Here is a 21,524-nt window from a genome sequence, read left to right on the forward strand (position 1 = left end):
GCCAAGGTAGGACCTCAGCTCTGTCTCCTGCCCTCTAGGCTAGTTGCTTACCGTTAATTTAGGCTGATTATTTTAAAATTTGGTATTGAGAGCATGAAGATTGTTCATATTTGTCCTCTGCTATTTCTTTTCTTTTTTTTTAAGATTTTATTTATTTATTTAATTGACAGAGAGAGAGATAGCAAGAGAGGGAACAAAGCAGGGGGAGGGTCAGAGGGAGAAGCAGGCCTCCCGCCAAGCAGGGAGCCCGATGCGGGGCTCAATCCCAGGACCCTGAGACCATGACCTGAGCTGAAGGCAGTCGCCCAACCAACTGAGCCACCCAGGCGCCCCAGTCCTCTGCTATTTCTTACTTAGAGATCCCAGTCCACTGGGTTTGCCTAAGTCCATTTTTCTGGAGGGGCTAGCTTTTAGAGAAAAGTGCCTATGTACATGTATAACTGCTGGGAGTCCTTACTCTGTTAAATAATTCAGTACAGTATGTACTGTATATAATTCAGTACAGTATATGTATATCCAACTCACACGACAGTGTTAGACCCATCCGAAAGACTATGAATTTGATAGCTTGTTGCTTCCCATAATAAACAGAGCAAATTACGTAAATTCAAGATGTTAGCTCAACAGATGTGTGTCCTGCCAGGGTTTTTGGCTGGGCTAAAAGGGAAGCAGTGTCTACACTTGATATCTTGCTACCAAAGTTTTGTCCTAGCTGTTGTTTGGAGCAGTCCTGTTTGGATAGGTTCTCAAACCCTAGACTCTTGTTAAAACTGGGTACATAAGAGGTACTAGATGCAGGAGTTGGACTAGGTGTGGAGCAGCCTGGAAGATGTCAAGCAGGAGGCAAAACATCAATAAAAATAATGGCTGTATACCTAAATCTGAAGTTATCGGACAAAATATATTGAGAAAGAAAGTAAACAGATTCACCTCAAGTGGAAAACAAAGAGGTAACAGATGGTTTCTGTTGCTTTCATTGAAAAGCCTGGTGAGCAGCTTTTCTGGGTTAGTGCCTTAGATAGAAGAGGCCTTGTGGTGTGTCCAAAGTGGGGGGCAGCTCACTGCCTGCCTTCTGGGTATTTGTGAATGTCTGACTCCTGAGCACACGTCGGCTGGTGATATGGGTGAAGGTACAGCTTCTCTCTTCAAGGAGCAGGTTACCCTCTCTATGCCGCAGAACCTATAAATTTACCTCAATTTCGTATGAAGAAGAGGTGAGGGCAAGTGATGAGTAGAGTATAGTGTTAGATGGTTTTCTGTAGCTACCAAAACTCAGCTAGTCTTACTGTGTTTTTTAAAGCTGTCCTCATTTAAAAACTGCTGATAGTAATGAAATAGTCACCTAAAAGGAGTAGCAAGGTTAATTTTTGTTTAGTTAGAAATTTGCATTCCCTTCTCTTACTACACTGTGCCCCATCAAAGATGGCAGGAGATGATCTCTGATTTATTCAAGAGTTCAGAAAATTATCTGAAAGACAAGGAGGATTGAAATGCTGAGGGAGTAAGTGAATTGGTGAAACACAAGCTGATTTTTCAACATGTACCAGATAGAAGTATGAGTTGGTAGTAATACTATATTTTTCGATGGGCAGTCTGTTTTAGGAATGTTTATAACAGGAAGAATACAGTGACATGTTTTAGTGCAGGAAGTAAACTGATCATAGAATGAGTGGCCCTGAAGTGGTCACCAGTGTCACCAGCAGGATCAATTTTAGGACATCCCAGAATGCCAATATGCAAATGATGACATAATAACCTGGTTGTATCCATTCCCAGAGGAAGAAAATTTTATCACTCTTGCTGTAGATAATGTTAATTAGACCCTATAGGATTGGTGTGGATATGGTGAGGTGTGAGGCAGCCTGGATGTGACCCTAATGTTTTGGTCCTGGAGTGAGGGATAGCTCAGCTGCCTTTGAAGAGTTTGGTCCAAGTATAACTTTGGATATTTGAATTTTATTGCCTGAAGCCTCTGCTTTAAAACCTTGACAGGTTGTTAAAAACATTAAATTTTTTAAATTAAATAGTATTTTTTTAAGAACATTAAACTTTTTGAGGTAATTTCAGATTCATATGCAGTTGTAGGAAATAATACAGAAATGACACTCTACTCTTTACCGAGTGGTAACATCTTGCAAAGCTACTGGATGCTCTTACAACCAGGATATTGACATTAATACACTCAAGAAACAGAATAGTTCCATCACCACAAGGATTCTTGGGTGTTGCCCTTTTATAGAACCCTCCTCCTCCCCATCTCTGACCTCTGGCAACCGTCACTGTGTTCTTCATTTCTAAAATTTAGTAATTTCAAGAATGTTGTATAAATGGGATCATGTAGCATGTAAGTTATTGGGATAGGCCTTTCTCACTTGTGTAGTACAGGTCTGCAAGCAATGAATTATCTTAGTTTTGTTTTACTTGAAAATGTTTTTATTCTGCCTTCATTTTTGAAGGATTTTTTTTTCTGCATATAGAATTCTGGGTTGACAGGGTTCAGTACTTGTATGGTGTTGTTCCATGTCTTCTAATCTCTGTTGTTTCTGGTAAGAAAGCAATGGTAATTTCAGTCATTTCTTTAATGTATCATGTTTCTCTGTCTCCTTTCAAGATTTTCTCCTTAATAATCTTTCTCTTTTTTTTTCCTTTCTTTAAAAGTTTGACTGTGATGTACAATTTTTTATTTTCTTGGTATGTGTTGTGCTTAGAATCCACTGAGCTTTTTGAATCTGTAAATTTATGTCTTTTACCAAAGTTGGGAAATTTTTGATCATTATTTCTTCAATTAAAAAAAAGTTTTTAAACCTCATTTGCTGTCCTTTTCTTCCGGGGCTCCAATTAAACGTATATTAGACTTGTTGCCCCACAGATCTCTGGGGTCCTCTCCCATACTCTCCTTTCTCTCCCTAATTTTTTTTTCCTCTCTGTTCTTCAGATTGGATACTTTTTGTTGATCTATTTTTTTATTTTTTATTTTTAAATATTTTATTTATTTATTTGACAGAGAGAGACACAGAGAGAGGGGGAACACAAGCAGGGGGAGTGGGAGAGGGAGAAGCGGGCTTCCAGTGGAGCAGGGAGCTCAATGCGGGGCTGGATCCCAGGACCCTGAGATCATGACCTGAGCCGAAGGCAGATGCTTAACGACTGAGCCACCCAGGCTCCCCATCTTTATTTTTTTATAATTTTGTTAAAGTAGGCTCTGTGCCCAGTGTGGGGCTTGAACTCACAACCCTGAGATAATGAGTCACATGCTTTACTAGCTAAGCCAGCCAGGCACCACTGTTGATCTATTTAAATTCACTAACTCTTCTGCATCTCCAATCTGCTGTTAAGCCCATCCTCTGAATTATAGAGTCTATTTTGCTGTTGAGATCTATTTTTTCATTCATTATGGTCATAGCTGATTCTTTCAAGTTTTATTTATTTAAGCAATCTCCAGTCTCAGTGTGGCACTTGAACTCACAGCCCCAAGATCAAGAGTCACATAGTCTACTGACTGAGCCAGCCAGGTGCCCCGATCATAGCTGTTTTAAAATCTTTGTCTGCTAACCCTAATATTTGGATTAAGTCAGGGTCAGTTTCTGTTGATTGACTCTTCTCTGGAGAATAGATCATGTTTTCCTGTTTCTTTATAAGCCAAACAATTCTGTTGAGTTGTGTCCTGGATACTGAGTATGATACGTTGTAGACATTGGATTTTTCTTCTTCTTCTTTTTTTTTACCTTCCTCTAAAGAACGTTGAATTTTGTTTGTTTTGTTAAACTCTGTTCCCGTGCAGTGAATGGCAGTTTAAATCTCAGTTCAGTACTTTTAGCCCTAACTTGGTTGCTTGAAGTCTGTTCCATGCATGCATAGTTTAGGGATTAGCCAGCCGTTTGGGCAGAATTTATACACAGAGTTTGAGGCACCTTCTTTTGGTTCTCTTTGGAGTTTCCCTCTCTGACTTCTCTGTTGTGGTTGCCTTAAAGTCTGTCCTCTGGTTTGTGAAGCTAGTAAGACTATGGGTTTTTAGCTGAATTTTAGCCATCTTTCATGGCACAGACTGGGACCTGGCTGGCCAAAAGCCGTAACAGGAGACACTTGCTTGGTGTCATTACCTTTTTCCAAGTTTTGACCCTCTCTCTTCTGTCATAATTTGTTTTGCCTTTTTGTTCCCTAGTACTTCAGGTAGTTTTTTATATTCTGTCCAGTGTTCATAGTTATCTGCAAGAGAGTTGGTCTCATAGGAGCTACTCTTCCATGACTGGAAGCAGAACCACCATCATGCTAGATATAAATTCTTCTTTCTCCTTCTTTGATTTTATTTATTCATTTGACAGGGAGAGACAGAGCGCCCAAGCAGGGGGGAGCAGCAGGCAGAGGGAGAGGGAGAAGTGGGCTCCCTGCTGTGGGGTTCCATCCCAGGATCCTGGGATCATGACCTGAGCCGAAGGCAGACGCTTAACCAACTGAGCCACCCTGGTGCCCTAGATAGAAATTATTCTGTTGATAAAGTCAGTTTTTTTCATTTGTAGTTTCACAGGTGTTTGTATTATCCTTCCCATCTCTTCTAAGAGACCAGATATAAAAATGCCCTTAGCTCTTGCTCTTTTTTCTTTTTTTCAAACTTCAAATTTTATGTAAAGCTTCTTAAGTGTATGTCAACTCTGATTACTGATAGGTTTAGAAATTGAAATACTTTTATTTGGTATATCTAATCCAAGATAGAGGTATAACAGATGTGTCCCATAAACGCTTTTCCTAGGAAGTGATGGTTACTTTTATTTTTCTTTAATCTAAGCTAACACTATGTTCTGGAGAAGCTTTGTGTAATTTAACATAAACCAGGTGGGGATTTGACTGTATTGGATCTTTTTCACATAGCTCTTTGGAACATGCGTTTTCTTATCTGCACTACCATTTTAAAACTATCACTGTTTCCCACAGATGTAATACATCTATTATAAATGTGTAACTTTGAGATTTTGGTGAACTTTTTTTTAAGATTTTGTTTATTTTAGAGAAAAAGAGCGAGCCTGAGTGGGGGGGAGGGAGGAGGGAGGGGAGAGAGAATCCCAAGCAGACTCCCCACTGAGTGCAGAACCCGGTGTGGGACTTGATCTCACAACCCTGAGATCATGACCTAGCTGAAATCAAAAGTTGGATGCTTAGTAATTTTATTTATTTATTTTGAGAGAGAGAGAGAGAGCATTGTGAGTGAGCACATGGGCAGGGGGGTGGAGAGGGAGAGAGAGAAAATCTCGAGCAGACTCCTCACTGAGCATGGAACCTGATGTGGGACTGGATCTCATAACCCTGAGATCACGACCTGAACCATGATCAAGAGTTGGATGCTTAACCAGCTGAGCCACCTAGGCTCCCTTGGTGAACATTTTCTGATGACCTTTCAGATGACTTCACATACAAGTTTTGAGGATAAGATTTTTTTCTTTTTTAACTCATTCACATATGTGTGTATGTGTAAAGAGAGAGAAGTTTGCATCTACAGGCTTCTTACGATAAAAAAGGAGAAAATAATGTCATCATCAACCCAGAAAGCACTTATTTAATAGTGCATATATTTTATTTTAGACTGCATGTAAACCTACCCATTTAGGTTAATCTCTAAGTGGTGAAATGTTTCCTGCCCAAATTGGAGAAACATTTGGAGTTTTGGCTTCTGACTTTTTTGGATCATGGAACCCTTTGAGAATCTGATGAAAATTGTGTTTTCTCTTTAGAAAAATGTACATATTTTCATACAAAACTTTGTAAATCATTTCAGAGAGTTTAGGGGTTCCTTTGAAGCTTCTCAGTTGTAAGCATTCCTTATTTAGGATTATTCAGATCAAGCTAGTACCAATAGGCTAATAGCAGTACAAATGTCATTTTGTTTCTGGCTTGGTCAAAGCAGAGCCAGTAAACAAAGAACCTGTCAGAAGTCCTTGTAAGGCATGCAGGCTTAAAAAAAATCTATTATGATTTATCTGAATTGTACTTCCTCAGGGACAGATTCACAAAGATAGACTGACACCCAGTTGACTAATTTTTAAGTTGCTGTTAGAAATGGGCCTTAGTTCTGGTATCCAGACCTGCTGACTCTTGTGGACTCTGTATGTGTTAGGTGAATAAGTAATTACTTTTTCCAGGACAGTAGGACAGTTGTGGTTGCAATGTCTTATTCCTAATATCGTTTGAATTTCCAAAAGTCTAAATAATTGGAGACTTAAAGGATCTGACACATGTACAGATTTCATAAGGTGGGTCTGTGTAGATGTTCTGGAGGCATTAAGTCTCTATTGCTTATTCTCAAAACTTAGCCCTCAGTAAATGATGAAAGACTGAATTGTTTTTTTTTTTTTTAAAGATTTTATTTATTTATTTGAGAGAGAGAGAGAATGAGAGATAGAGAGCACGAGAGGGAAGAGGGTCAGAGGGAGAAGCAGACTCCCTGCTGAGCAGGGAGCCCGATGTGGGACTCGATCCCGGGACTCCAGGATCATGACCTGAGCCGAAGGCAGTCGCTTAACCAACTGAGCCACCCAGGCGCCCAAGACTGAATTGTTTTAATAAAAATATCTTAGGTTTGTGAATCACCTTCCTCTGTGACTTTTCTGATACTCTATATAAGGTGCTGTAATGAACATGATTTGGTCTCAGGACTCTACCGCTTTATACACCCCCTTTCCCCTTGCAGTGAAAATACTATGCTCCCGATACTGGTCCAGTCTAATACACAGAAGGACTTATGTCTAGGATTGGCAGTCTCAATGGTGCCTTTACTGACTCTTTAACAAGAACCTGACTCCTTAACAAGAGATCTTTACTTAGCTTGTTTGAAGAAGGGGCAGGAGATGAAGAGGTGGTGTGGAGGATAGAGGATCTAAAGACCACTTCTCTTTGTGATTTATAATCTCCCCCTCCTCTTTGTCTATACTTCAGGTCAGTTCATCATTTTCACCTCTGGCCTTTTCTCAGTGGTTGTTTAAAATGGTCTGGTCACTTCATAACCATCTTAAAAAAATACCCTTCTCTAAAGGCTTTCATTAAGGACAGTGGAAACTGCCCTGATTCCTGTTTCTGTTCAAATATTTTGTAGTTTTTAGTGAGGAGATTTTTTGGCCTAGTAAGGAAGAAATGAGCAAACTGACAACTAAAAGTGAAGAAGCTTAGGAGGAAGACATAGTTATCTTCTCAGAACTGAATACAGTTTAAATATATATTCTGAGACTTTCAGACTGTAGACAAGATCATTATGTCAGCTGCTTGCTGTTTAATTTTTTTGTACAGTAAGTGCAGCCTTGCCATGGGTGTGTTCTTCGCAGGTGTTATTGAAAGCTTGAGACTAGCTGTACATAGCCATAGGGGCTTTATTGCTACCACTGTTACCAGCTGCCTGCTGATTTTGCCAGTCTTCTTTAGTGAGGATTACCAGATGTATTTTGAGAGATGAAATTTGCTGGAAAAGAGTTTCAGAAAACTCAGTTTCGAAGAAGGCAGGAAATGAGAGGAATTGAAATTGTGTTACTAGCTTTACTAACAGAAGGAAAGTTGAGGCTTGTCAGAAGTTGAAAATTATGAATAAGTGGGCTTCTGATGATGATGATGGACAAAACCTGAGAGAAAGTGGAAGTGAATGTTTTAGTTATAAATGATAACTTTCTGACTGGAATCATTATTAATTTCTGGAACAGGTACCTTAGAATTACTGTAAACTCTAGAAACCTAAGATGCCTCTGGGATGATTTTAGAGTGAAGAACTGTGCAACTTTAGGTTTATCCCAGTCCTGTGTTGGAAGAATGCATCTTCCTTAATCACCAGCTCCTTTGGGTTCCAAACCAACTCAGAAAAACTATAGTTAGAACAGAATTTGTATTATCAACTAGAACATGTGAGCAGGATCCTGTGCAAGTGTGCTCTGAATGGTTGGCACATAGACTAAAGATCTGGAGCCTCCCAGATAGTAACCTTCCTGTGAAAGGGTTATTTGTGTATGTTCTTTTTTCCTATACATTTGAGAGTAAGGTCCTGAGGATAGGTGCTTCCTTTTGTTTGTCTCTATCCCCTCAGTAACTAAGGCCCTTGTATGACATGATTACTCAATAAATATCAAATTCATTCGAATTGTTTTTGATCATGATTTCCACATATTTTTCCATGACTCCTACTAAATTTATTTGTTTGAAATATTTAGGTACATTTAATTGTCCCCTATTCCCTAACTCCTTAGGAAAAGCAGTATTTGGGGCAGGATACTTTGGGATAAAGTACCAGTGACTTTATAGTAATTTGATATCTGTTGAACTCTTCATGTCATTATGCTGTATTGTAATGTTTTTTCAAACTGTGAATTGTGTTAGTAGTCTTAGTTTGGTTTTAATGATAGAGAGTAGAAATTACGAAATGGCATCACACAGAGTAAGGGTAAGTATTATTTTGTGAAATTTATTTTAGGCAAATTTATATGTACACATCATTTATATATTTATTGCTTCATGATACAACATTTGTTTCATACTGGAGTCATGGTCAAAAAAGTTTGAATACTATTGCTTTATTGTAATACTCTGTTATTTCATTTATCATATAGCATTATGCCAGTACATACAGGCTTCTAAAGCCAGGGATGGTGCCAGCCCTTTCATTTCCAGTACGACTGAAGGTAAAAACAAAACAAAATTGAGAACACCCATAGCTTTCTGGTGGCATTTACATGTCTCTACAAAGTGGTATTTTGTACCTTTGACCTTCTAACTTTCTTGTGCCTTTTTTTGACCAGTAGGTTTTTCATATTTGTGTCTTTCTAGGTGGTGGGTTCTTTGGTTCTTCCTCTTTTCACTTTAATGTTCTTTATTTCAGTATATTCTAATGTTTTTAGGGAGAAAGGGGAAACAAAGTAGAATTTTAGAAATTTCAAATGATTCTGAATTGACAAAATATCTCATTAGATTTACCCTGAAATTTGCTTTTTTAATATCCTTGAATCTTTTAGTCCCTTCGTGTTTTTTCAGAGATCATAGAAGTGCATACTTTATTCTGAATTTAAAATCATTTATGCTTCTATGATATCAGTTGACTTTAAGCAAACTAAATGTGGTTTACAGGAAAAAAAAGATGGATATAATCCTTTGTCATTCCTTGTGCTATCTCCACTCTCCCAAGAAGATTAACCGTTGGATTTTAGTAATAACTCACTTTCAAGAAAAGAAAAGATAGCTAGTGATGTCCACTATTAACCATGCTAAACCTTTTCAGCTTCTTTACTTACCTAATAACTTCGATACCTTTCCTGTTCTTAGATGGTTGGCATACTAACCCCTTTGCCTTTACTTCTGTACCTTGCTGGACTACCAAGCTCAGACAATCGTTGAGGGACTCTGTAGAGATGATTTGCTTCATTCTTTTTCTTGCAGGAGAAAATTTTGAGCAGACACCACTGAGACGAACATTCAAGTCTAAGGTCCTTGCCCGATACCCTGAGAACGTAGAATGGAATCCCTTTGACCAAGATGCAGTGGGAATGGTTAGTATTTGTTAGCTGCAAGTATGAGATAATTTACAAACTAATTTACAGTAGAATTGTGAGTTCAGACTGTGGTAGCAGCAGTTCCACAAGCTACCAATAACTTTTGAAGAAGGGGTTATGTGCATATTATTCATGATTCTGCATTTTGATCAACATATCAAGTATACTGAAAATCACAATGTTTCTGTTTTGTCAGAACAAATGCATAGTAATGGTTCAGTGAACTTTGAGGTACTGAGCTATTGGTTGCTTATAGTACTGAGATTACATGATGAGTCTGATTTAAAGCAGTTTTCTCTCAATCTCGGTTGTGTATATCTGGGTGATATGACAGAAATGGGTATTTTGTTTCATCCTATTTTAGATAGAGCATTTTTTTTTTTTTAATTTGAGAGAGAGAGAGAGAGAGAGCACACAAGCTGGGGAGAGGGGCTGAGGGAAAGAGAGAAGCAGACTCCCTGCTGAGCGTGGAGCCCAATTTGGGGCTCAATCCAGGACCCTGAGATCATGACCTGAGCCAAAGTCAGACGCTTTATTGACTGAGCCACCCAGGTGCCCCAGGACAGGGGCGTAAATCTCATGTAGAATACCACTATGAATAATCTAACCTTTATTGAGTATTCACCTTGTGCTAGGCACTATGATAAGCATTTTACATGAATTAATTCATTTAATCTTCACAGTACTCCTTATGTAGATGATGCTAAATAAACACACACATGCACACAGATACACATGTATTTTATACATGAGGAAACTAAGATTCAAAGAGGTTAAGTAACGTGTTCAAGGTCACATGGCTAAGAAGCAATTGAGCTGCAATTTGAAAACTATACCATAGTCTGGTTCCAGTGCTATGCTCTTGATCACATCTTTGTACTACCTGTATTAATTTTTTTTTAAAGATTTTATTTATTTATTCATGAGAGATGGAGAGAGAGAGGGAGAGAGAGAGAAGCAGAGGGAGAAGCAGGCTCCCAAGGAGCAGGGAGCCCGATGCGGGACTCGATCCCAGGACCCTGGGATCATGACCTGAGCCGAAGGCAGACGCTTAACCATCTGAGCCACCCAGGCGCCCCCCTGTATTAATTTTTAATAGCTTATAGTTTTTAGAGGATGATCTTGTTTGATGCATGTAATAACCCTGTGAAGTAGGCAGAGTAAATTGTATTATCTTCATTTCACAGATGAGGAAACTGAGTCTTAGTTTCGAGTTTTTGGACTCCTAGTCCAGTGCTTACGTGCTGTATTCTAGAAACACCTAGGTTTTGGGAAGTCAAGTCCAAAGATAATGGATATAACATAATGTAGGTCCTTATATTTGTTAACCCCAGGCTGCTAATCTATCATTTGTATAGCTAGGTTTATATAGAACTGGAAAATGGGGACTGATTGATTTAGGTCAGTTTGATTAGCTATCCAAGTTTCTTTATATAACCCATCTGAGTTAAAGTAAAAAAAGTGCATCTTTATCCTGATTATGTCATCTCCTTGCTTTATGTGAAATGCTCCCTTTTTTCCTATGAAAAGAGAAGGTTCTCTTGAAGACAGAGTTTTGTGACCTGATAGAGTCTAAAACTGTTTATTTTTAGGTACAAGGTTATATCTGTCTAGTTTATAGGTATATTTCTAGCATCATTTCCCAGTAAATACTGTCATGCTTAACCACCTACCTAAATTCTCCAAGCTTTCTCTTACCTCCTCATTTTTGTGCATTTTCTTCTTCTCCTTGAAATACCCTCTTTCCCTTGTCTACCTGATGAATTCTAATATAACCTAATCTATGAAACCTTTTCTGATGTTCCTGGGCTGGGTTGTCTATTCTGTGTTGCCCTAACACTTTGTTTTTGGGTAGTCCTGATAACTGCATTATAATTTTATTTACTCATATGTCTTAGAATGGGAGATTTTTAGGACAGATGTTTTGCTGTGTTGATCTTGATATCCCAAACACATAGCATAGTAGGTACTCTGAGTAAATAAATAGTGATGGTATTCTGAAAAGAGGACCGGCAGTGAGTGTTCTCACCACTTGTTTCCTTGTTGTCTTTTGCAGCTATGCATGCCCAAAGGGCTAGCATTCAAGACCCAGGCTGATCCCAGGGAGCCCCAGTTCCATGCCTTTATTATCACAAGGGAGGATGGCTCTCGGACATTTGGGTTTGCCCTCACATTTTATGAGGAGGTGACTAGCAAGCAGATCTGCAGTGCAATGCAGACCCTCTACCACATGCATAATGCTGAGTATGATGTCCTACATTCTCCCTCTGTTGATGGCCGAGACCACAGTGGCATGGAGGATGGTGAAGGCACTCCTGGGACCAAGCTTCAGCGCTTCAATTCCTATGACATTAGCCGGGACACGCTCTACGTCTCTAAGTGCATCTGCCTCATCACACCCATGTCCTTCATGAAAGCATGTCGGAGTGTGCTGGAACAACTTCACCAGGCAGTCACTTCACCTCAGCCCCCTCCACTGCCCCTTGAGAGCTACATATACAATGTACTCTATGAGGTGCCACTCCCGCCTCCTGGCCGGTCCTTGAAGTTTTCTGGGGTCTATGGGCCAATAATCTGCCAGAGACCAAGTACCAATGAGCTTCCCTTATTTGACTTCCCTGTCAAAGAGGTCTTTGAACTGCTTGGGGTGGAAAATGTGTTTCAACTTTTTACTTGTGCCCTTCTGGAGTTTCAAATCCTGCTCTACTCACAGCGTAAGTCAGTGCTTACTAGAGCTTTCTCCCTGCATAGGGCCTCCCTTCTTTCCATATTGAATGCAGTGGAACTGACTGTAAAGGTCAGGGGCTGTTAAAATTTGAGCAAAACTCAGATCTTTTGCAGGTAGGTGGTAGATGGCAAACTGATGGAGCACAAGAGGGCCACAGTTTCTAATTGGCTATCATCATGGCCTTTTGCTGGCACTTCAGCTTGGGAGGGGTTCCTTCCTGACATCCCTTCTAATTGATGCTGAAAAGAGGGGTAGGAAATGATGGTTCTGGAAAGCTGACTTTCCATCATTCCGCAGTTACTTTTGCCCCCCACTTCTGCAGCCTGACAGTAATAACTGAGGATTCACAAATGATGATCCTTTGAGAAAATGAGGATGTATTGCTTCTTTCTGTTGTTTGTTATAACTGAATTGTTTTTTATAAATTAGAGGTGAACTGAATGTGAGCAGCAGGTTTGGACAAAATAGTAAAGTAGATCAGAAGGAAACAGATGTTTGTTAAATGAACCAGAAAAATAACGTGAAATTTATTTATTCAGTACCTATTTATTGAGACCCTGCCATGTGCCAGGCATTGTTTCAGGGATTAGAGATACGGTGGTGGACAAAACAGGTAAAAATCCTTCCTATAATGGAACTGATATTTTAGTGGGGAAGGAGGGGATGATGAAATAAATAAAGTTTATAGTGTGTGAGGTGGTACTAAGGTCTGTGGAGAAAAATAAAACAGGGAAGAGGATGGTATTTGGGGAAGGGAAGTTCCAATTTTTTTTAAAGATTTTTGAGCCAAAGACAGACAACTGAGCCACCCAGGCGCCCCTCCAATTTTTAATAATGATTAGTTTAAGCCCTTTCTAAGCGACCCTTGTTAATATCTGTAGGGAAAGTATTCTATGTAAAGGGCATAGCACATAAAAGGGTTTTGAGACAAAATGTGCTTGTTCAAGAACAGATGAGAAAACTGGGTGGATGGTACGGAGTGAGAAAGCAGGAATATAGAAGCAGATGTTAGACTTAACAGGAGCTTAGATTTTACAACTGTAGACCATTGTAAGGACTTTGTTACTCTGAGATGCATAATCATTGTAGGTTTTAAGTTTTTTGACTTTTATTTTGAAGTAGTTTCCAGCTTATGGAAGAGTTGCAAGAAATGTTCAAAGAACTTTTGTGTGCTCTCCCACAATTCACCAGTTATTAACATTTGGCCGCATTTGTCTTCATTCTCTCTCTCTCTCTGTGAATGTGTGACATAAAACTGAACCATGAGAATCATTGCAGACGCCATGTCCCTTGACTCCTAAATGCGTCAGCTTTTATTTCATAAGAGCAAGGATGTTTTCTTACATAAACCATAGTATGATCAAATTTAAGAAGCGTAACATTGTTATAATATTGTATTCAGATTTCACCATTGTCCCAAAAATGTCTACCGTTACAGTTTTTTTTTTATTCCTGATCCGGGATCTTGTCTAGTAACATGCCTTGCTTTTACTTTTTACTTCTTCATGTCTTTCCTGACATGGACATTTTTGAAGAGTGCAGGCAAAGCATTTGTAGAATGTCCCCCGATTTGGGTTTGTCTGATGTTTCCTCATGATTAGATTCAGTTTATACATTTTTCGTTATAAAACGCAGAAGTGATGTTGCGATTCTCTCAGTGCATTGTATCAGGAGGCAAATAATGTGTATTTTTATCATGACAGGAGGCACTTGATGTCAATTTGCCCATCTTTGGTAATGTTAATTTGATCATTTTGGTTAAGATTATGTCTGCCAAGTTTCTTAAATGGAAAGTTATCCTTCTTCCCTTTGTAATTAGTAAGTCATTTGTGGGGAGTTAACTTTGAAACTGTAAATATACTGTTCTTTGAAGTTTTGCCCAGTAGATTTAACATCCATTGATGATTCTAGTCTGAATAGTTATTACCATGATGGTCACAAAATGGTGATTTTCGAGCTCCATCTATATTTTATTTTTATTTATTTTTTTAAAGTTCATTTACTTATTCGAGAGAGAGAGTGCACAACCAGGAGGGGCAGAGGGAGAGGGAGAGAGAATCTCAAGCAGACTCCATGCCAAGTGTGGAGTCTGTCACGGGGCTTGATCTAATGACCCTGAAATCATGAACTGAGCTGAAACAAGAGTCGGATGCTTAACCAACTGTGTGACCCAAGTGCCCTTCCGTCTATATTTATTAATTGTCAATGTACTATAAGGAATAATGTTTATTTTTTCTTGTTTGTTATTATATTGTCTCAGTTTTTTATTTTGTTCAGTAGGTTAGGTACCTATAATGCAGTGGGGATGTTGTAGACGTGGGGGAAGGAGGATTAAAACCAGAAATATGATAGGTGACATTTTTCCATCAGAATTCCTTCTTAAATTTCCTAGAATATGAGTTATTCTATCAATAATACAATCAACAGTACAAATTTTAAGAGGTTTGAAGGTGATTGAGAAGATTTGTGTGTAGAATCAAGTGGAACTCAGGACCTAACGCCATGTTTATAGCATGGTCAGGAAAAAGATTTTTCCAAAAAAATTCCTGGATATTGTTGAGCGTGGCTGACGGTAAAATGGAGTGGCCTTTTTTTTTTTTTTTTAAAGATTTATTTATTTGACTAAGAGACAAAGCAAGAGAGGAAACACAAGTAGGGGGAGTGGGAGAGGGAGAAGCAGGCTCCTGGCTGAGCAGGGAGCCTGATGTGGGGCTCGATCCCAGGACCCTGGGATCATGACCTGAGCCGAAGGCAGCCGCTTAACGACTGAGCCACCCAGGTGCCCCTGGAGTGGCCTTTTATTGGGTGTAGGTTATGCTCTCTATTAATAGTGTAGTTTAAACAGTTGAGGTTGGTTTTCTTGAAATAGTTTTTATTTATGATTCAAAGGCCTTAGGTGGGTGAAAATCTTTCTGGCCTTCCAAAAACATGTCATCACCACTCACAGTTAGTGTTGCCCACTGCATGTCTTGCCTACTGAATAGAAAAGAAGTGTAACTTAGGGAAGAAGAATGCATGTGAGGGCGCCTGGGTGGCTCAGTTGGTTAAGCCACTGCCTTCGGCTCGGGTCATGATCCTGGAGTCCCGGGATCGAGTCCCACATCAGGCTCCCTGCTCAGCGAGGAGCCTGCTTCTCCCTCTGACCCTCCCCCCTCTTATGTGCTCTCTCTCTCTCTCTCATTCTCTCTCTCAAATAAATAAAATCTTTAAAAAGATAAAAAGAATGCAGGTGAAATTGTAAGACAAAGTGTAACCCATTGGATGACTGAACTGACAGTTTTTTTTTTTAAAGATTTTATTTATTTATTTGACACAGAGGGAACACAAGCAGGGGGAGTGGGAGATTATGACCTGAGCCGAAGGCAGTCGCTTAACCAGCTGAGCCACCCAGGCGCCCCTATAGATACAGCTTTTTTAATAGCATATTTTTTTTTACCAGTTGCTGTAAAATTGTATGTAGAGAAGTTCTTCACCTGATATGAGTTAGTAGGGTAGTAGATTGGATAATTGAAAAAGTCATTCAAGTCTGATAATCATAAAAGGGGTATATATATGTATATATATATATCCATTAAACATTGTATTTTAGCTTAAAACATGACTATATAGTCACTAGTCTTTTGATGAAGGGTCTAGGTATTTCCTTTGATTATGGGTCCACTAATCAGATGTCTGCATTGTTTTTCTTGCATAAACCACACCCATAATGCATTCACTAGGTTTTGCAGATACATTTTTTTAAATTTTTTTATTTTTATTTATTTACTTTTTTAAAGATTTTTTTTTTATTTGAGAGGGAGTGCGAGAAGGGGAGGGTCAGAGGGAGAAGCAGACTCCCCGCCGAGCAGGGAGCCCGATGTGGGACTCGATCCTGGGACTCCAGGATCATGACTCGAGCCAAAGGCAGTCGCTTAACCAACTGAGCCACCCAGGCACCCCGATAACATTTTTTTATTTTTTTAATTTTATTTTAAAGATTTTATTTATTTGACAGAGACACAGTGAGAGAGGGAACACAAGCAGGGGGAGTGGGAGAGGGAGAAGCAGGCTTCCTGTGGAGCAGGGAGCCCGATGCGGGCTCCATCCCAGGACTCTGGGATCATGACCTGAGCCAAAGGCAGACGCTTAATGAGTGAGCCACCCAGGCACCCCACATTTTTTTTAAAAAGGGGAGTGAGAACTTAACTAACCTTGTGAAAGAACCAGAATGGAGACTGCCTATAGATTTTTGCAGTTTTCTGTTTTGTTTTGTTTTTTTACTTAATTGCCTCATGATATGCTTAATTCAATTACACTATTTTTTAGCCACTTTGCTTTACTCAGTCTTTTTATTTATTTATTTATATTTTATTTTAGTTTTTTGAGAGAGAGAGTATATGCGTGCTTGGGGGGCAGGGGCAGACGGTGAAGGAGGGAGAGAGAGAATCCTAAGCAGCCTCCATACCCAGCAGGGAACCTGACATGGACTGGATCTCACGAACCTGAGATTGTGACCTGAGGCAAAATCAGGAGTTGGAGGCTTAACCGACTGAGCCACCCAGGCATCCCTACTTCAGCCTTTATTTTTTTAAAGATTTATTTAATTTTTTGCCTGGGGGTGTTGCAGAGAGAGAGGGAGAGAAATCCTCAAGCAGACTCCCTGACTTGGGGCTCGATCCCAGGACCTGGTATCATGACTTGAGCCGAAATCATGAGTTGAATGCTTAACTGACTGAGCTACCCAGGCGCCCCAAAAATAAGTTTTTTAAAAAACAAATAACGTGTGGACAAACAAGGCAGAGAAAGTTGAGAGTTTACCTTTTTCACCTAGAATCCTACTCAGAAGAAATCTCTTAATTTTTTAGTGCCTCCTCTCAACTATTTTTGAGCAATGAACTATTTTTATGTGAAGTATTGAGTACATATGTATTAATTGTAATATTCTTTAAAGTATACAGGTACATTAGTATGATATATTAAAATTAATGTTAAAATTTAATATACCATATGTATATGTTTTAAATGTGGTATATTATTTTTAATTTTAATTTTTATTATTTATTTATTTTATTATGTTATGTTAGTCACCATACAGTAGTACATCATTAGTTTTTGATATAATGTTCCATGATTCATTGTTTGCATATAACACCCAGTGCTCCATGTAATACGTGCCCTCCTTAATACTCATCACCGGGCTAACCCATCCCCCTTCCCCCCTCCCCTCTAAAACCCTCAGTTTGTTTCTCAGAGTCCATAGTCTCTCATGGTTCGTCTCCCCCTCTGATTCCGCCCCCCTTCATTTTTCCCTTCCTTCTAATGTCCTCCATGCTATTCCTTATGTTTCACAAATAAGTGAAACCATATAATTGACTTTCTCTGCTTGACTTATTTCACTTAGTGTAATCTCCTCCAGTCCCATCCATGTTGATGCAAAAGTTGGGTATTCATCCTTTCTGATGGCTGAGTAATATTCCATTGTATATATGGACCACATCTTCTTTATCCATTCATCTGTTGAAGGGCATCTCGGCTCCTTCCACAGTTTAGCTATTGTGGACATTGCTGCTATGAACATTGGGGTGCATATGGCCCTTCTTTTCACTAGATCTGTGTCTTTGGGGTAAATACCCAGTAGTGCAATTGCTGGGTCATAGGGTAGCTCTATTTTTAATTTTTTGAGGAAGCTCCACACTGTTTTCCAAAGTGGCTGTATTAAATATGGTATATTAAAATGTATGAAAAAGCCTTTCAATCATATGGTAGGAATTTTAACACATTACAAAAAGGTGTATAGTGAAGTATAAGACTTCCACCTCTGGCTCCTGGTTTTCCTTCAGGGAGATTACCATTGTTTCCCGTTTCCTTCCATGCATAATCGTGCATATACAACATACATACTTTTTAGAAACAACACAAATGGGAGCATGCTAATTACTCTTTTGCACTTTCTTTTATTTAATGATGTATCTTGGAGATACAGGGACATAGAGATTAGATTTTGTTTCCTAAGAACAAAGAGTACATGAGAAACATCCTTATTCATAAAGTTTTCACAGAAGTGTGAGTATGCAAGGACAGTTCATGATTCAGTTTCCAATGTGTAGAACTGGACCTGTAGTTTGTTTAGGGGTGGATTTTCTGTAGAGTGGTCAGACAAAGCTATTGTCTTTTTCTGCACAGAGACAAGCCATGAGAACGTGCTGATTCCCCCCTCCCTCACAACCCACTATGTTTTGCATTATCTCCTTTTGTTAAAAGTAATTGCTCATTAAACATTATGGGAACTTTAAGAGAACATAATTGCCTAGAGCCTTAGTGTCTCCAGTTGATTTTGATTGTTTGAAACGCTTTGGGTGCACGTGACTTTCGGCCGCTTCCTATTTATTGGTTTCGCCTTCTTGGAATGATGAGCACAGGCAGTGGCAGAGGAGGTACTGATTCTGTCATCTGTACTGGTGTACAGAGATGGTTTTGTGCTGTTGCTTACAGCTCTTGGAGGTCAGCATCCCAACGTGGGTACTCCAGATTACTGGATCCCTGAGGAATTGTTTGTTAGGCCATCCTTCAAGGTGGGATGTTGCTTTTTTAAAAATAAAAAAATGTAGAGAAAAAGAAGCCAACAATTCAGACCAGAAAGGCCATACAATTCCAAATTTCTACTGTCTGTAAAACTAAACCACATAAATGAAAAATGGCTTAGCCTTGAGAGAGGAGATGATCTCTGACCTCCAGAAGTGTTTTGTTTCTAAGAATCCCGTAATTTCAAGGGCATCACAAGGAACTCCTCAGAGATCTCAATGTGACGCAAATAAAGTTTTCCACTCTTAAGAAATAAGTGGGCTGAATTTTAGATACTAGATTAGATTTATCTTGAAAGGTAGGGAAAAACCAGAGCTAGATTTCTGTGCAATTGGAAAACCTGGTTTGATGGAGCAGAGAAAGCCTTTTCTTTCAGACTCTAGGATGCCCTGTTTTATGGTTATAGAATAGATGTTCCCAGACACTGTAGCTAGGTACTGTAAGTAGTAGTCCAGTGCCAGGAAGTCTCATGAGAAAGGCATTTTTGGGACTTCTTTACTCAAACTGTGTTGGCCTTCTGTGAGATGTTACTGTCCCTGAGCAGACATGCCAGGAATGCCAGCCATATAAAGCACCTGCTTTATTGACTTTGGGCAAAGAAAGGAGGAAGTCTTTTGGTTTTCTCATGATTGAAAAGGCCTCTGGTACTCCTGCCTGCCCCCCCTGGCCCCCCCCTTAAATCCAGTGGTGGTGTGTGTGTGTAGGTATGTATACACACTGAAGATGGGGATGGGATATTTCAGTGTAATATTTATTCAAAATGTGTTTAAGAGCCAGTGTTGGGACATAGACCTTCAGCTTTAAATGTCACTTGAAGGTTTTCTCCCACACTTTTGCATTCTTTTGATTCATCTTAATTTTGAATTTTAAAATAAATTCTTAAGATGTCTGAGATTCTCAAGATTATTGCTTGAGTAGATTATTTACAGACATTCATATGTAGAAAAATAGAAGAATTGAGGTCTCATCTGGAGAATCATTAGAATTTTTCCTTTTTTCAAGAAGAATTAATACCTATTCTCCTGAAACTCTTCCAAAAAATAGAAATGGAAGGGAAACTTCCAAACTCATTTTTTGAGGCCAGCATTACCTTGATCCCAAAACCAGACAAAGACCCCATCAAAAAAGAGAATTACAGACCAATATCCTTGATGAACATGGATGCAAAAATTCTCACCAAAATACTAGCCAATAGGGTCCAACAGTACATTAAAAGGATTATTCACCAGGACCAAGTGGGATTTATTCCTGGGCTACAAGGCTGGTTCAACATCCGCAAAACAATCAACGTGATACAATACATTAACAAAAGAAAGAGCAAGAATCATATGATCCTCTCAATAGAAGCAGAAAAAGCATTTGACAAAGTACAACATCCTTTCTTGATCAAAACTCTTCAGAGTATAGGGATAGAGGGTACATACTTCAATATCATAAAAGCCATCTATGAAAAACCTACAGCGAATATCATTCTCAATGGGGAAAGGCTGAGAGCTTTTCCCCTAAGGTCAGGAATGCGGCAGGGATGTCCACTCTAACCACTGCTATTCAACATAGTATTAGAAGTCCTAGCCACAGCAATCAGACAACAAAAAGAAATCAAAGGCATCCAAATCGGCAAAGAGGAAGTCAAACTCTCACTCTTTGCAGATGATATGATACTGTATGTGGAAAACCCAAAAGACTCCACCCCAAAACTGCTAGAACTCATACAGGAATTCAGTAAAGTAGCAGGATATAAAATCAATGCACAGAAATCAGTGGCATTCCTATACACCAACAACAAGACAGAAGAGAGACAAATCAAGGAGTCTATCCCATTTACAATTGCACCCAAAACCATTAGATACCTAGGAATAAATCTAACCAAAGAGGCAAAGGATCTGTACTCAGAAAACTATAAAATACTCATGAAAGAAATTGAAGAAGACACAAAGAAATGGAAAAACGTTCCATGCTCATGGATTGGGAGAATCAACATTGTGAAGATGTCAATGCTACCTAGAGCAATCTACACATTCAATGCAATCCCCATCAAAATACCATCCACTTTTTTCAAAGAAATGGAACAAATAATCCTAAAATTTGTATGGAACCAGAAGAGACCCCGAATAGCCAGAGGAATACTGAAAAAGAAAAGCAAAGCTGGCGGCATCACAATTCTGGACTTCCAGCTCTATTACAAAGCTGTCATCATCAAGACAGTATGGTACTGGCACAAAAACAGACACATAGATCAATGGAACAGAATCGAGAGCCCAGAAATGGACCCTCAACTCTACGGTCAACTTATTTTTGACAAAGCAGGAAAGAATGTCCAATGGCAAAAAGACAGTCTCTTCAACAAATGGTGTTGGGAAAATTGGACAGCCACATGCAGAAGAATGAAACTGGACCATTTCCTTACACCACACACAAAAATAGACTCCAAATGGTTGAAAGACCTAAACGTGAGACAGGAGTCCATCCAAATCCTAAAGGAGAACACAGGTAGCAACCTTTTCGACCTTAGCTGCAGCAACTTCTTCCTAGAAACATCGCCAAAGGCAAGGGAAGCCAGGGCAAAAATGAACTATTGGGATTTCATCAAGATAAAAAGCTTTTGCACAGCAAAAGAAACAGTCCACAAAACCAAAAGACAACCGACAGAATGGGAAAATATTTGCAAATGACATATCAGATAAAGGGCTAGTATCCAAAATCTATAAAGAACTTATCAAACTCAA

At 39.2% G+C, this 21,524-nt stretch overlaps 1 protein-coding gene across 1 annotated transcript in view; it reads left to right on the forward strand.

Moving 5' to 3' along the window:
- Positions 1–21,524, forward strand: part of DENND5A (DENN domain containing 5A) — a 113,692-nt gene that overhangs the window by 35,298 nt on the left and 56,870 nt on the right. The window contains exons 2-5 of the mRNA XM_073883006.1: positions 8,574–8,645; positions 9,397–9,506; positions 11,566–12,223; positions 18,709–18,788. Of these exons, the coding sequence (XP_073739107.1) occupies positions 8,574–8,645; positions 9,397–9,506; positions 11,566–12,223; positions 18,709–18,788 (920 nt within the window). The remainder of the gene's footprint in view (positions 1–8,573; positions 8,646–9,396; positions 9,507–11,565; positions 12,224–18,708; positions 18,789–21,524) is intronic.

Source organism: Callorhinus ursinus, unplaced genomic scaffold (genome assembly GCF_003265705.2).
Source record: "Callorhinus ursinus isolate GAN/ISIS: 27379988/994484 unplaced genomic scaffold, GSC_fseal_2.0 scaffold49, whole genome shotgun sequence".
Lineage (NCBI taxonomy): Eukaryota > Metazoa > Chordata > Mammalia > Carnivora > Otariidae > Callorhinus > Callorhinus ursinus.